Raw genomic sequence first — 17,372 nt, 5'->3', positions numbered from 1 at the left:
AGATCATTTAAAACTTGCATAGTATTCTTTATATGCCTAGACAAAGGCATTTTTATGCATCATAAAACCTTCTGTCTCCACATTATATCCAAGGATCTGGTTCACATCAATTCTGATGCAGCCATGTTTCCTGGACTCAACTCCTCATTTGGCACTTGTGGGCATCCAAGGGCTGAAAAAAGAAATGACGTCCTGATGCATGTGACAACATGGATGGATGTTGAAGACAGCATGTTGAGTCAAATAAGCCAGACACAAAAAGATAAATATTGTATAATCTCACGTACATGAAATATCTGGAGCATGCATTCATAGAGATAGTAAATTACAGGTTACCGTGCGTCAGGGGGTAAGAAAAATGGGGAGCTATTGCTAAAAAAATTAGGAGTTTTTGTTGTGATGATGAAAAATCTTGGGTAATGGATGTTGGTGATAGTAGCACCATATTGTAAATGTAATTAATTGCACTGAAGTGTACACTTGAAAATGATTAAAATGGGAAATTCTGAGTTACATTTATGTTACTACAATAAAAAGTTTTTAAAAAATGCATATTTATATGCATTTATATATAGCCGAGTCCTGGAAAAAAAACAACACGAAAACGCACATTTGCTCTCAACCTTGGCTATTCGCTAGCATCAGCCTGTCAGGAAAGCTTTGAAAAAGTACCAGTGCTTGGATTTTGATTGAGTTGTTTGGATAGGGGCTGGGTATATCAGTTTTAAAACATCTCTCAATGAAACTAATGTGAAGCACCTCTTTTTTAAAAAAAAAAGTTATTTAAACATATTCATAAGCTTTACACTCCATCCAAAGTATACATTCAGTGGCTTTAGGTACAATCAAAGAGTTGTGCATTTATCACTGCAGTCAACATGAGAGCATTTTCTTTACTCCAATAAGAACCCCCACCCCAGCCCTTAGTAATCACTTCTCAATCTCTCTTTCACCTGCCATTCAACTGCTAATTTATTTCTTTCTCTGTAGGTTTGTTTGTATTTACATTTTGTATAGATGGAGTCAAACAATATGTAGTATTTTGTGTCTGGTTTCTTTTACTTGGCATAATTCTTTTTTTTTACCATTGATGGAAGAATATCAATATATTACTATTCCCTATAAGCAATAGTTTACTTTAGTTGTATTTTTACCCAAATATCACCCTATTATTAAAATCTTATAACATTAACATACACTTATTCTATTTCAGAAAAAAAACATTCTTATATATACACTATTGATCATACTCATGTCCACAAGAGTTTTCACTGTGCTATACAGTCCCACCAACCACTATCATATCCATATATTAGCGCTACTAATTACAGTCACTATAATGTGCTATCATCACCTATTCATTTCCAAACAACCTTTTTACAAATTCTGTATAAATTAAGCCTCAGATTTCCATTCGGGTATCCTCATTCTATCTTCTGGTGACCTATATTCTAGCTATTAACTACAGGAGTTTGCTCATTATATTTAATTCACATTAGTGAAATCACATATAATATTTGTCCTTTTGTGTCTGGCTTGCTTCACTCAACATAATGTCTTCAGTGTTCATCAATGTTTTCATATGCCTGATGACTTCATTTCTTCTTACAGCTCAGTATTCCATCGTATGTATGTACCACAGTTTGATTATCCATTTATTGGTTGATGGACACCTGGGTTGTTTCCATCTTTTAGAAATTGTGAATAATGCTACTATGAACATCAGTGTGCAGATGTCTGCTCATATTCCTGCTCTCAGTTCTTCTGAGTATATACCTAGTAGTGGAATTGCCGGAAGATATTTATCTTCCTTACGAACGGCCAATCAGCCTTCCATAGCGGCTGTATCATTCTACATTCCCATCAACAGTGAATAAGCATTGGTATTTCTCCACATCCTCTCCAACACTTGTATTTTTCTGTGTTGTTGTTTTTTTTAATACTAGTTATTCTAAGACATGTTAAATGATATCTCATTGTAGTTTTGATTTGTATTTCCCTAAAGCTAGTGATATTGAACATCTTTTCAGTGTGTTTCCTCTTTGGAAAAATGTCTATTCAAGTCTTTTGCCTAATTTTTAATTGGGTTGTTTGTCTTTTTATCATTAAGTCGAAAATCTCTTTACATATCATGGATATTAGACCCTTGTCGGATATGTAATTTCCAAATATTTTATCTCATGAGTAAGCTGCCTTTTACCCTCTTGACAAAGTCCTTTAAAGTGAAAAAATGTTTAATTTTGAAGAGGTCCCATTTATCTGTTTTTTCTTTCATTGTTCATGCTTGGCATGTGAGGTCTAAGATAACACACCTCCTACAACCAAATCATAAAGATGCTTTATATTATCTTCTAGGAGTTTTATGGTCCTGGCTTTTATGTTTAGGTCTTTGATCCATTTTGAGTTGATTCTTATGTAGGGAGTGAGATAGGGGCCCTCTTTCTTGTTTTTGGTTATGGATATCCAATTATCCCAGCACTATTTGTTGAAGAGATGGTTATGTTCCAATAGAGTGGACTTGGTAGCCTTGTCAAAAAATCAGTTGACTGTAGAGGTGAAGGTCTATTTCTGAACTCTCAATTCAATTCCATTGATCACTGTATCTATCTTTATGCCAGTACCATGCCGTTTTGACCACTGTAGCTTTGCAGTATGGTTTAAGGTCAGAAAGTTTGAGTACTCAGATGTTGCTCTTCTTTTTTGGACATTTTTGGCTATTTTGGGCACCTTCCTCTTCCAAATAAATTCAGTAATTGACTTTTCTATTTCTGTAAAGTAGGCTGTTGGAATTTTGATTGGGATTGAGTTGAATCTGTAAATATATTTGGGTAGAATTGGCATCTCAACAATATTTAATCTTCTAATCCATGAACACAGAATGTCTTTCCATTTATTTAGGTCTTCTTAGATTTCTTTTAACAAATTTTTGTAGTTCTCTGAATATAGGTCTTTTAAATCCCTGGCGAATTAATTCCTAGATATTTTAGTTACTATTGTAATTGCAATTTTTTCTTGATTTCCTCCTCATATTGTCCATTACTAGCGTATAGGAACACTACTGATTTTTGCGTGTTGCTCTTATATCCTGCCACTTTGCTGAACTTGTTTATCAGTTCTAGTAACTTTTTCATAGATATTTCTGAATTTTCTATATATAGTCTCATGCCATCTGTGAATAGAGTTTTACATCTTTTCCAGTTTGGATGCTTTCTATTTCTTTTTCTTACCTAGTTGCTCTAGCTAGAACTTCTAGCACAATGTTAATTAACAGTGGTGACAGTGGGCATCCTTGTCTTGTTCCCGAACTTACAGGTAAAATTTTAACCTTTCTGATGTTACCATGTTCGATGTTTCTGAAGTATGATGTTGACTATGGTTTATTCCTATAGACACTGTATTAGGTTGAAGAATTTTCTTTCTATTCCTAGCTTTCAAAGCGTGTTTATCAAGAGGGGATGCTGGATTTGGTCAGATGCCTTTTCTGCATCAATCCAGATGATCATGTGTGTTTTTTTTCCTTCTATTTGTTAGCGTGGTGTATTTTGTTAATTGATTTTCTTGTGTTGAACCACCCTTGCATACCAGGATAGAAACCTACTTTGCCGTGGTACATAATTCTTTGAATATGATGTTGGATTCAGTTTGCAAGTATTTTGTTGAGAATTTTTGTATCTGTATTCAGTAGAGAGATTGATCTGTAATTTTCTTTTCATGTAGTATTCTTATCTGTCTTTGAAATTAGGGTGATGTTGGCTTCATAAAATGAGTTAGATGATTTTCCCTTCTCAATTTTTTGGAAGAATTTGAGCAGGTTTGTTATTAATTCTTCTCAAAATTAGTGGTAGAATTCTCCAATGAAGCCATCTGGTCCTGGGCTTTTTTTGTTTGGAGATTTTTGATGACTGATGAAATCTTTTCACTTTTAATTGGTTTGTTGAGGTCTTATATTTCTTCTACAGTCAGTGTAGGTTGTTTGTGCATTTCTGGGAACTTATCCCTTTCATTAGCTTTTATAATTTGTTGGTCTATAGTTTCTCCAGTTTCTCAAAACTTCTCATGATCCTTTTTATTTCTTTGTTGTCAGTCATTATGTCCCTCCTTTCATTCCTGATTGTTTTTATTTGCATCTTCTCTTTTTTTTTCTTCTTTGTTACTCTCGCCAATGGTTTGTCGATTTTATTGATCTTCTCAAAGAACCAGCTTTTGATTTTATTGATTTGATTCTCTGTATTGTTTTTGTTGTTGTTCTTGCTGACCATTTCATTTATTTGTGCTTCTAACTTTTGTTACTTCTTTGCTTCTGCTTGCTTTGGGATTAGATTGTTGCTCTTTTTCTAGTTCCTCCAGGTGTTCAGTTAGCTGTTTGATTTTAGCTCTTTCTTCCTTTTGAATATAGGCATTTAGTGCTATAAATTTCACTTTCGGCACTGTCTTCACTGAATCCTATATAAGTTTTGAAAAGTTGTGTTCTTGGTTTCATTTGTCTTGAGATAGTTACTAATTTCTCTTGTGATTTCTTCTCTGACCCACTGATTGTTTTAGTGTGTTGTTTAGCCTCCATATTTTTTTGTGAATTTCCCCATTTCCCAACTATTATTTTTGATTTCCACCTTTATTCCATTATGATCAGATAAGGTTCTTAGTGTAATTTCAGTCTTTTAAAATTTATTGAAACCTGTTTTGTGGCTCAACTTGTGGTCTATTCTGGAGAAAGATCCATGAATATTTGAGAAGAATGTATATCCTATTGATTTGTGGTACAGTGTTCTGTATGTATGGTGGGACTAGCTCAATAATCATATTGTTCAAGTTCTCTGTTTCCTTGTTGATCTTCATTCTAGTTGTTCTATGTATTGATGTGAGTGGAGTATTGAAGTTTCCAACATTATTGTAGAGACATCTATGTCTCTCTTATCTCCCTTCAGTTTTTTTTAAAGATTTTCCCCCTCTCCCACCCCCATCCTGCTGTTTTTGCTGTCTGTGTCCATTTGCTGTGTGATCTTCTGTATCTAGTTCTCGTTTTTTTTGTCTTCTCTTCTCATCTTTCTCCTCTAGGATTCAGAGGGATTCGATCCTGGGGAACTTTGATGTGGAGAGAGGTTCCCTGTCAATTGTGCCACCTCAGTTCCTGGAGTCTTCTGTGCTTCACTTTGACTCTCCCCTTCATCTCTCTTTTTGTTGCATCATCATCTTGCTGTGTGATTTACTTGTGTGGACACTGGCTTACCATGCAGGTACTGGCTCACCACATGGGCACTTGCATGGGCACTTGGATTACCACGCAGGCACTTGCTCACTGCACAGTCATGCTTTCTCTTCTTCTTTTTCACCAGGAGGTCCCAGGGATCAAATTTGGGTCCTCCCATATGGTAGACAGAGGCCTTATCACTTGAGACACATCCACTTCCCTCCCTTCAGATTTGTCAGAGATTGCCTCATGTATTTTGGGGCACCCTGGTTAGGTACATAGGTATTTATGACTTATTTCTTCCTGTTGGATTACCCCTTTTATTAATATATGATGGCCTTCTGTGTCTCTTATAATATTTTAAAATTTGAAGTCTGTCTTTTTTTATACTAGTGTCACTATCCCTGCTCTTTTTTGGTTATTGATTGCTTGGAATATCTTTTTACAGCCTTTTGCTTTCAGCCTCTTTGTGTCCTTGGGTCTAAGGTGAATCTCTTGTAGACAGTATATGTAGGGCTCATATTTTTTATCCATTCTTTCAGTCTGTCTTTTGATTAGGGAGTTTAATACATTAACATTCATTGTTATTACTGTAAAGGCATTGTTTGCTTCGACCATTTTATATTTTGGCTTTCATACATCGTATCTTATTTTTGTCTGATCACCTTCATGTCTATATTTTCCTCCAAGCTTCTCTCTACTGTCTTTTCCATTCAGGGTGTATAGCTCCCTTTCATATTTCTTATAGAGATGGCGTTTTGTTTACAAACTGTCTTAGTTTCTGTTTATCTGTGAATATTTTAATCTTACCCTCATTTTTGAAGGTCAATTTTGCCAGATATAGAATCCTTGGCTGGCAGTTTTTCTCTTTCAATACCTTAAATGTATCATTCCACTGCCTTCTCACCTCTATGGTTTCTAATGTGAAATTGGTGCTTAGTCTTATTGTGGAACCCTTGTATGTGACAGATCACTTTTCTCTTGCTGCTTTCAGAATTCTCTCTTTATCTTTGGCATTTGATATTCTGATAAGTATGCATCTCAAAGTAGGTCTCTTCAAATTTATTCTGTTTGGAGTATGCTGGGCTTCTTGGAATTCACTTTCATATCCTTTGTCAGAGGTGGGAAATTTTCAACCATTATTTCCTCAAATATTCTTTCTGCCAATTTTCCATTCTATTTTCCTTCTGGAACTCCCCTGACAAATATGTTGGTATACTTTGTGCTATCATTTAATTCCCTGAGCCACTGCTCAATATTTTCCATTCTTTTCTCTATCTGTTCTTCTGTCTTTTCAGTTTTAATGTTCTGTCTTCTAATTTGCTGATTATTTCTTCTGCCATTTCAAATATTTTGTTGCATGCATCTAATATATTTTTAACCTCATCTATTGTGTTTTCATTCCCATGAGATCTGTTCTTTTTTCTGCAAAACTTTCAGATTCTTGTTTTTGTTCACCCAGTGTCTTCTTAATATCTTCTATCTCTTTAGCCATATTTTCCTTCAACTCCTTGAACATTAGGAGATTTGTTTGAACACCATTGATTAGTTGTTTCAAATCCTGTGTCTCATCTTACATTTTGAGTTTTTCCTTTGACTGGGCAATATCTTTGTGTTTCTTAGTATGGTTTGTAATTTTTTGCTAATATTTAGCCATTTGATTATGATGGTGTGTTTACTCTGATGGTCAATTTCTCTGCCTTGCCTAGGATTTTCTTTTTGACAAACTGTTGCATCTCTTCTTTGATTCTTGATTCAACTTATTCTAGGTCTTTAAATTGCCCCTGCTTAACTGATCAAATAAGGACCAGGGACCCACTAATGGGGTAGAAGCCAGTCTCCAAGGGCCTGTGAAGGGAGAGAGTAAAGGTGCCAAAAACACATTTTTCCCCCTGGACTGCACTTTCCTGGCTTGCCAACAGATGGTTCCCTTTAGCAAATCTTTCCACTCACCCTATGGGGGAATGTGTTCACTGCATCCCTCATGGGGCAGGTGGTGTGGAAACAACATCCTCGAGGGCTCCCCCTCTGAGCCCACTATTCAGAACCAGGTTTCACAGTTCAAAGCCGCTGCTCAGCTGTAGCCTCCCTTTTCCCAGGGAGGAAGAACTCACCACTCCCCTCTGCATCAGTGGCACCTAGTCCTGGTGAATAAGGCAGGTGTTTGAGAAGGTAGGATATTTCTATTCTCTGCTGGCTCCCAGGTGCAAACAGTGACTCGGCAGTGCCTGCCTGGCTAGAATGGGTTGAAACTGTGGCCAAAAGCAGGATCAGCAGTAGGCTGTGTCCTTTCTTCTCCCTGTTCCTGAGGAAGTGGGCCCCTGTGGTCCTCTCAGTCCATAGCTGCCCACCAGGGACCAGGAAACCAAAAGTTGTCTGCCCTGAGAGTGGAGTGGTGGGCACCAGCAGCAGGAGGGGCCTGAGTTACTCACAGATAACTCATTGCAGCTTCTCTGTCTCTTTGCCCGTCTCTTTCCTGGATGCTAGACAGTACTCCCATGGTCTCTAGAGCCCTCAAACAGTTATTCTGAATAGTTTCTGTCTGTTTTGTAGCTGTTTTCTGGGAGGGAAGTGAGCCCTGCAACTTTCTTATCCTCCATCTTCCCAGAAGTCTCCCACAGTAGTAGCACCTCTGATACTAAAGCATTATTACAAAATTCCATTAGTTCACTTTTTTGTGATAATTAATATAAAAACCTCACTTAAACATCACCTTGATTAATCATTTTCTTAATAGTGTAAAAGAAACAAATCCATACAAGGGGTTAAAATAACTGCATATTTAAGTATATGTCAGCATGCACATGATTTCTGAGGTAAAATAAAATTTATTTCATCTATTAAATCTGTTTTACTGAGTTTCAAGTCTAAATAAGTAAATACATTAATTTTAGTTTTCATCGGTGTGATTTTCATCACTAAATAGAATGAATTTGAGAGCAAAATGTACATTAAAATTCAATTTCTCTAATTCATACTGATAGTCCTCACTTAAATCAAATTATATAGGTTCTATTGCCAACTTATATCATGGAATTGTATTTTGAAATAGAACATGGCTAGTAGTTTGTTTCTGATCTAACCATTCATAATATTTTGCCTCCTTTCACTCGTATTTCATATTTGAGAATTGCATATAAGCTAATAGTTTTGAGGTCTGAGAAACTGGGCTTGAGAATCTGTCTTCCAAAAAAGCTCAACCTTCTTGGTACTGGCTATTTTAATTGCAATCCTTTAGGGCTTATAAAGTCTATAGTTTTACATCTTTATTAATGTAGTGCCTATATTAAAAATAATTATTCCTATAGTTCAAACAAGTATACAAACTTCAACTCATCAAAGGGGCTCCCCAAATGGGCACTGCCTCTCCTCTAGGCTTATCATCTTACCTCCAAGTCCATTGTCCTCGGAAGTTTCATTCTTAGGAAAATCCTATCTGCTGTCTATAGGGATTAGTCTCACTTTGAATAAATTGTGCTCTGGACACAATAACTGTCAGCACATTCCCCAATTGTGTAATATTCATTGTAAAATATCATGGGGTATCAGTGAAGCCAGGAAACATTGATTAGACTGTACCACTGCTTACCATTTTGAATTGCGTGGGTTGTATGCTCAGTGTCCCTGTACGCTACCTGTGACCCAGTCACTTTGACCCCTCCCCAAAGAACTACAGTCCAGACATTTCTACCTTCCATCTGCAAAAGATCCAACACCTGACAAAGCACCCATGAAGACATCTGTTTTTATTGGTTAGCCTCTAAGTCTCTGTAAGATGAAACTAGACCAAAAATAAAAGATTATGGAGCTGCAGACTTCAGATATTCAGGCAGAGCTCAAGAAATCTCCCAGGGCCCGGGGATTAGTATAGGCTGTGGTCCAACCCTTACATGATCAGTCTGGTCCTCTAGAACGCCTCAGGGCCATTGCATGGGTGATTTCTGCCTAGAAAGGATTTACCCCTTTCTTCTTCACCCTGTTCCTCTTACTTCAAGCTGTAGAGTTTCTCAATTATCACTTTTTCAATAAAGCATTTCCTACTTCACTGACTCAATTAAGTTGCTCACATTTCATTGCATGAGCACAGTTATAATTAAGTAACTAATGTCCTAATGAGCGATGTATTTTCTGTAACCCCCACACCCATAATATTAGGTCCATAACAGTAAGGGCAGTGTGGGCCCTTTTCACCTGCCCATCCATACTAACTAGGTACTCAATAAGTATACATTCAATAACTGTTTGAATCAGTTTCTCAAGTCTCAACTCTTAGGCTATATGTTCTATTATACCATTCCTAAAGTTCCCAGGTCAACTTGGTCCTCACCCTATGTACCCTCTGAAATGTGTATACATTTCAATTACAATGATTTTCTTCTCATAGTGTAATTGTTAATACATCTCTTTCTCTAATAGTCTCTAAGCTACTTGAAGATGGGTATAAGGTATTTTCTTTTGTCTATTCCTAACAGATATGAGTTTCAGGCATAGCTATAGAACTCAAATATTTGTTGAAGGAAACTTCTGTCAGAATGTTAAAAAGTAAATACAAAGAAAATCCCTTAATAATCAAGCAAATAGGTGTTAGATTGAAGCATTTCTTCAGGTATAAGTAATAATATGGGGATTTTATCTTCAGTTTTTGAAATATGGGGTTTTTAACTGAACATAAAATGACAAACCAGGCAGGAAAGACAACAAACACAAGATATGATACCACAGCCAATTCTCATGAAATCTTACCATTAGGTCAGTTCTCAAGGGATGCACTGAACCAATAAAGTAAAAGATTTATATACCTTTCAATGCTGGGATGGTGTTCACTAAGAGTTTAATAGCAGTAACTTTCAGTCTTTGTTTCCACTTTAGTGGATGCCTCATCTATATTGTTTCACAAAAAAAGATGCCTGTTTTTTCTTTTGGATAAATGAAAGCTGATTCTTATAGACTTCTTTTTTTAATTTTTAAAAAGATATTTAGATTACATAAATGTTCCAAAATCAAGGGGATTCCCATATGCCCCACCTCCCACACTGCCCACATTAACCCACATTAACAACATCCTTCTTTAGTATGGTACATTCATTGCAATTGATGAACACATTTTGGAGCATTGCCACTAAGCATGGATTATAGTTTATATTGTAGTTTATACTCTCTCCCACAAAATTCCATAGGTTATGGCAAGATATATAATGTCCTGTATCTGTTGTTGCAATGTCATTGAGGATAATTCCCAAGTCTTTAAAATGCTGCTACATTATACCTGTTTTCCTTCCCCCTGACCTCAGAACCTCCAGTGGCCACTGCCTCCACATCAGTGATATAAGTTCTTCCCTTGCTAGAATCACAAAAAGTCTATAGTAGAATTCTAGGACATCTAACCTAATCCATACTTCATTCCCCAATTCTGATAATTCTGTGATGCTGATGCCCACTCCACCTCTAATTGAGAGGAGCCTTCAGTCCCATATGGCCAATGGATGGGACTCTCTTGTTTGCAGTTGCAGATTCCTTTCCGTTCCTTGTTATGGTGGTTGTCCATCATCACCTCCTTGTTAGTTGTCCTGGGTGAGTCCAATAAACTAGAGAGTAGGTGTTGCAACTCCATAAAGATTCAGGGTCCAGCTGGCACATGGAAGCCCAAAGATTCAAGTCTCTTGGACATAAACCTACCAACTCCAGCACCAACTATAGGTGCAAATAGAAGGGACAGAAGAGCCATGTGTAGGGAAACCACCACTGAATCCAATTCTGTCACACTTGGGAGCACGAACCCCAAAGTAGGGCCCACAAGCAAGGCAACAAACTCATGAGCTATCTGCCCTCATCATAGTGCCTGGGTGTCTCTAGAGCCCTGAGGAGCCCCACTATTTGGTGTAGTGTCTAATTTGACAATGAGATCCTGCTGAGATGCGCTTAAGTGCAACCTCTGGAATGACCTCCTGACTCACTTTGAAGTCTCTTAGTGATATAAACTCATTTGTCTTTATCTTTTCCCCCTTTGGTCAAGGTCTTTTCCAATTGCATTGCTAGTTGATGCTTTGTAGTAATCTCTCAGGGCCAGGGAGGCTCATCCCTGGGAGTAATATCCCACACTGGGGGGAAGTAATTGCATTTATATGCTGAGTTCAGCTTAGAGATAGGCCACATTTGAGCAACAAGGAAGCTCTCAGGAGGTAACACTTAGGTACCCTATAATACTAGGGTAAGTTTCAATTTCAGTAGTAAGGGTTCATAAGCACAGCCATCAATATCAAGGGCCCATCAATGGACCATCCTCCTTCACTAGCCATTACCTCTATACTTGGGGGATTCTTGCTGTTCCATTAGAGAATGTGGCAGAGCTCCCCAGGATGGGAATTCAATATTCTTTCCATTATTGTGTTACTCTCCACCCACAATGACAATGATCCATGAACATTTGAACACATTCATATGCCTTATATGTATGCCCAGGTAAACCTCCTCCCATGTATCCCCCATCACTGACATCCCACAAAAATGGTCCTCCCCTGCCACAGGTGTAACCCTTCTGTGATCTAAAACTTCTTAAAAAAATGAAGCCAATAAAATAGCCAAATACAGTTAATAAGAAAATGAAATGATGATAGTTTTAAAAATAAATAAAATACAAAAAAAATTAAAAATAAAAAAATGTAAAAATTATTTTGGGATAATAAAAAATAATGAAAAAATATAATTTTTTTGACATTTTGCCTCTCATCACTGTAAGATCTGTTGTCCTGTGTGTACAGTGACATTTTCTTTCATTTATTCCCCCAATGTCTTTTTTCATTTTGTCTTCACAGAAGCTTTAGGTCACAATAAAGTCATATACAGAATACAGAGTACTCCCATATACCCAACATCCCTCTCCCATTCCCCCTTCCCCTATTAATGACATTTTATATGTGGATGGTACATTTGTTAAAACTGATGTACAAATATTGAAAAATAGCTACCAACCATGGCCAGTGGTTTACATTATGGTTTATATTTTGGACCACACACTTTCATAAATTTTGATGACACTTAACATGGACTGTATCCATAATTGCAAGATCATATAGAACACTGCTGTGTTAGTCAGGGTTCTTTAGGGAAACAGAATCAACAGGAGATATCTGTTAATAGTATATGATATTATAAGAGTCTCTCACGTGACCATGGGTATGCACAAATCTAGGTTCTGCAGGCAGGTTGCAACCAGGGACTCCAATGAAAGTCCAGTGAAGGTTCTTGAGTTCTGGGAGATGTTGACTGTCCAAAGATGAGCTGGGAAATTCTCACTCAATGCTAGAATCACTTCCCCTTTTAAGACATTCAACTGATTGGCTAAAGTGTCACTCATTGCTGATGGCAATCTCCCTGATTGATGTACTTGTAATGAGCTATCTATGATTTACCACTGCAGTAAAGTCAATGGTGACTAAAGTCACCTTGTATTACATTTATCCCAGTGCTTGTTTGACCAAACAAATGGGTACAATTACCTGCCCGAGTTGGAGTTGACACAATAGCCTAACCATCACAACTTCATTACCCTCAAAATGCCTCCTGTTCCATCTATTCTATTCCTCCCTCCCCCTCCCCTCGGGCCTCATGGCAACCACCAGGCTTGATTCTTTGCAGGACCAGATTCATATTTCCTTGCAATAACACTGAGGGCTTGACACACTGGTCTGTCCTCCCCTATTGGGCACCACCCATGCTCTCGAGAGACTCCAGCCCCTCTATTTGAAAACATAGTGGGCCTCCCCAGGATGGGAGTCCAACACCTTCCCTCTCATTATGTGGGTCTCCACCCACTGATACAACACACTGTGTCAAGAACAACACTCACTTCCTAGAAGCCTACCCCAGGTGCGCCCTGTCCCAAATTCCCCCCACATCCAGTGACTTAAATCAGTAACCCTATCTTGCTCTATTGCCAAAAGAGCATTCCCAAAGTTGTAGTTTTAATCATGTACCCAGCAATCCCTAGTGTTCACCTTCTTCCTCCCCCAGCCCTCCCCCCAATTCCATGGACAGTCCAACCCACCCCCTCTACACCCTACTCCTTGATATACCTGTACCGACTAACCCAATAGTATCACTGCACCACTGTCATGCCCCTCCACTGCATAACTACATCTCATAGACTTCTTTTTTTCTTTATTTGTATCTATATTTTTTGTTTGTTTTGTTTTTTATTTATTTCTCTTCCCTTCCCTCTCCCCCCACCCCCAATTATCTGCTTTCTGTGTCCATTTGCTGTGTGATCTTCTGTGTCCACTTTTATTCTTGTCAGTGGCACCTGGAATCTGTGTCTCTTTGTTGCATCATCTTGCTGTGTCAGGTCTCCGTGTGTGCCATGCCACTCCTGGGCAGGCTGCACTTTTTTCGCACTGGGCAGCTTTCCTTAGGGGGCGCACTCCTTGTGCGTGGGGCTCCTCTGCGCGGGGGACACCCTTACGTGGCATAGCACTCCTTGCACGCATCAGCACTGTGTGTGGACCAGCTCACCACACGGGTCAGGAGGCCTGGGGTTTGAACATTGGACCTCCCATGTGGTAGGCGGACTCGCTATCCATTGGGCCAAATCCGGTTCCCTTATAGACTTCTGATTGCAATGTTCTCAGAGGAATTGGGTCTCAAAAATGTTAAAATTCAATAAATGTCATAATCCAAATTATTTTAAATGCTCTCAGGTGTATTTTTTGTGTTTTTAAATAAGCTAATTAAAGGACATCTCTGGTGAAGGCTTTATAAATCAGAATAATAAATCCCTAATTCAAAATGTCTTCCATATTAGCATTATAAGATCAGTATTATTTGTTTTTTAGTATATTAGGAATTCCCAAATTGCTTTATTTTATTGTATTGTATTGTATTGTATTGTATTTCTCTCCCCATCCTGTCCCCCCCCTCCACCCCCGTTGTCCACTCTCTCTGTCCATTTGCTGTGTGTTCTTCTGTGTCCACTTGTATTCTTGTCAGCATCACCGGGAATCTGTGTCTCCTTTTGTTGCATCATCTTGTGTCAGCTCTCCGTGTGTGCGGCGCCACTCCTGAGCAGGCTGGACTTCCTTTCACACAGGATGACTCTCCTTATGGGGCACACTCCTTGTGCATGGGGTTCCCCTATGCGGGGGACACCCCTGCATGGCACGGCACTACTTGTGCACCTCAGCACTGTGCGTGGGCCAGCTCACCACACAGGTCAGGAGGCCCTGTGTTTGAAGCCTGGACCTCCCATGTGGTAGGCGGACTCTCTATCCATTGAGCCAAGTCCGCTTCCCCCAAATTGCTTTAAACCTGCTTTCCATAAAGAATATTTACCTTGAAATGTATATTAACACTTCTTACTTGACTCTCAATTTTTTTTCATTTAAGGGCTAAAATAACATCAGTTTGTGCTTTGTCCTCGCCATAAAGTTGTGTGATTGATAGGCAAGGTATTATCCCATGACTCTTCTGCTGGAAATGTAATTTAGGAGTTTAAAGAATTTGATTCCAGGGTATAGAGCTGGGCTATGAACCTAAGCCTTTGGACTTTAAATCCCTTACCCAGTCCACTATTTTAGAAGTCTTTGAAAAAAACCACTATTATAGTCATCTATTTCTGCATAAAAATGACCCCCAAAATTAGTGGCTTAAAACAATGATTTATATTTCATCATGATTCTGTGGATTGGGAATATAGGCATGGCTTAGCTGGGGTGTTGTTCTACTCCAAGTCATATAACTATAAACCTCCGTATCTTCCAAGGTAGCATTTCACCCTCCAGGACCATTTTCCACACAGTTTCTCATCATAAAGTAGTCTAGCCTGAACTTCCTTACAGCATAGCAGCTGAGCTGCAAAGAAAGAATATAGATGTCATCCGTTTTTTCCAGCCTACACTTGGAATTGGTATTGTGGGAAATAGACTTCTTCTCTTCATGGAAAGAGTGGCAAAGAAGTTGTTGCCATCTTTAACCACCACACATACAAAAATAATGAACAGATCGACAAAAAATTGCCAAAATATTCTACCAACTCAATTATGCAGGATGGCACACAAGTTTTGCATGTTCACATTTAGTTAGCTGTATGAAATGTTCTAGAAATGGAAATATGTGAACTATAATAAGTCTGAGAAATCACTTCAGAGGTGAGTGATAGTGGGCTTTAATTCCCTTCCTTCTTTATGTGTAACAGATGTCAAAAAGTATAAACATGCCACATTATAAATGCCAACAGTTTTATATAACTATAAGTTTAATAATAGTAAGTAAAATTGCTTTCATAGAAGTAATAATATACTTCTTTCAAATTTCCAGTTTACATAAAGTTCTGATGGATCTGCAGAATCAGCAACTGAAAGATTTAAATGACTGGCTGACAAAAACAGAAGAGAGAACAAAGCAAATGGAGGAAGAACCACTTGGTCCTGATCTTGAAGACCTAAAACGCCAAATACAACAGCATAAGGTTAGTATATTTTATGCTATATGCTCTCTACTAGAAAACAAAATCTGTGTATAATACACATAAACATACACATACACACATTATAGTTTATGGATAGCAAAGAATTAAAGCTTCAATTCAGAACCAACTTAAAATAATTATTAACTAATATAATTTGCAATCTTTTTGTTCAAATACAATAGTATAACCAGGATTTTCATATTTGAAAAAAATCAAACATTTTTCTGGAAGAGAACAATGAAAAGTATGTGATTTATTAAAGTTTTGGTTTCTAGACGAGAACCTCTTTGGGGACTGTCTGGAATATAAATTTAAATAAGGAGAGTAAGGTTTCTTTTTCTAACATATTTTTACCTTCAATTCATAATGTCTTTGAGCAGGCCAAACTTCATGAAAAATGAACCTCTGTGATATTGCTTTCCTATAAATTATAGCATCTATTAATTTTAATATTTCTGTTGTACCTTTCTTCCGTTTGTGTATTTACAGTTATGCTCCCTTGTTTCCAGAAAACATTTGTTATTTCTGTGATTGGGATTTCTGCAAGAATATTCCTGATCTTGAATTTTAAAAAGTTCTTCATTTTAAACACTGCGAAATATTAAAACTAGCTCTGAGTTTGAATGTAGGAACAAAGACTTGCCCAGTCCAACAACACAAAGAAGAGAGGACCCCTCACTGTTGGCCCAACGTTAGGGTTGCCAGCTTTATCAAAAAAAAAGTGCAAGATGCCTAGATAAATCATAGTTAAATTTGAATTTCATATAAATATCAAATAGTGTTTTAGTATAACTCAAATTTAACTAGTCCTGTATTTTATTTGGCCACACTGCTCAGGGTTTGTTGTTCTTCTATTTATGTCTCAGAAATGGAAAATCTTCCCCCTCACCTCAAATCTCCTAAATCTGCATCTCACCCAACTTCCTTCTCGCCCTTTATATCTTTTTTTTTTCCAAGCTAGATTCATAGCTCTTAAATAAATGATATCTTTCTTGGGAAGTTTCAGATTTTTTTTCTTATTTAATGGGCTTCGGGTTACCAAGGCACATGGGGCTGGCCCCTATTGTCACTGTCCCATAAGAAATCTTGCCCTGGTAGTTTAAGATCAAGCTGTTTAAAGGAGTGTTATAGCTGTGGTAATCCCATCTACTACACCATCAGGGGGAAAATAATACATCAACTGTATTATAATTTTCACATAGGAATTGTGACTCACAGAGATCAAATAGATTTTAATTGGAACATCTGATAAAGAAGTTAGATCCTGTGCTGCTTCTCTAACCTCACAATTTTTCCTACATGATCAGTGCTCTGGCAGAAAATATCCATGCCTACCGTCTTCCCCTTGGCCTATACTCAAAGGAGCCTAAAGATCATTTCTGTATGCACCCATAGCTTCTCTCTGTCTGAGAGCATTCTCTGACTGCAAGAGAGTCTCAGCCAATTTACGTGTGGTCAGTAAGTAGAGTTCAAGTGTCCTGAAGTCATCCTCAACCAATGAAGGTTGAATAAATGCCCCAGAATCCTTGTTCCTTAGTGGGACAATTCCAAGGTGTGTTCTTCACAGACTCTCATAAGTTTCCCGATATCCCAACCCTTTTATAGTGCTTCCTGAGATCACCTCCCAAAACACTACTTGCACCCAAATTCTTGGTTCAGTGTCTGGGGAGGAGCATCACCTAAGAAGACTTTTTAAAAAATTTCCTTGTATTTTAGTTTCCTATG

General features: G+C 37.8%; 1 protein-coding gene across 3 annotated transcripts in view; it reads left to right on the top strand.

Annotated features, from left to right (window-relative positions):
* Window positions 1-17,372, top strand: part of DMD (dystrophin) — a 2,676,723-nt gene that overhangs the window by 1,066,728 nt on the left and 1,592,623 nt on the right. For all 3 annotated transcript variants that reach the window (XM_058291720.2, XM_023592525.3, XM_058291721.2), the window contains one exon: window positions 15,497-15,647. In XM_058291720.2, the coding sequence (XP_058147703.1) occupies window positions 15,497-15,647 (151 nt within the window). The remainder of the gene's footprint in view (window positions 1-15,496; window positions 15,648-17,372) is intronic.

The sequence above is a fragment of the Dasypus novemcinctus genome, chromosome X, assembly GCF_030445035.2.
Source record: "Dasypus novemcinctus isolate mDasNov1 chromosome X, mDasNov1.1.hap2, whole genome shotgun sequence".
In the NCBI taxonomy this organism is placed as follows: Eukaryota; Metazoa; Chordata; class Mammalia; order Cingulata; family Dasypodidae; genus Dasypus; species Dasypus novemcinctus.
Note: the sequence above shows the minus strand (reverse complement) of the source record. Positions and strands in the feature narration are given on the sequence as shown.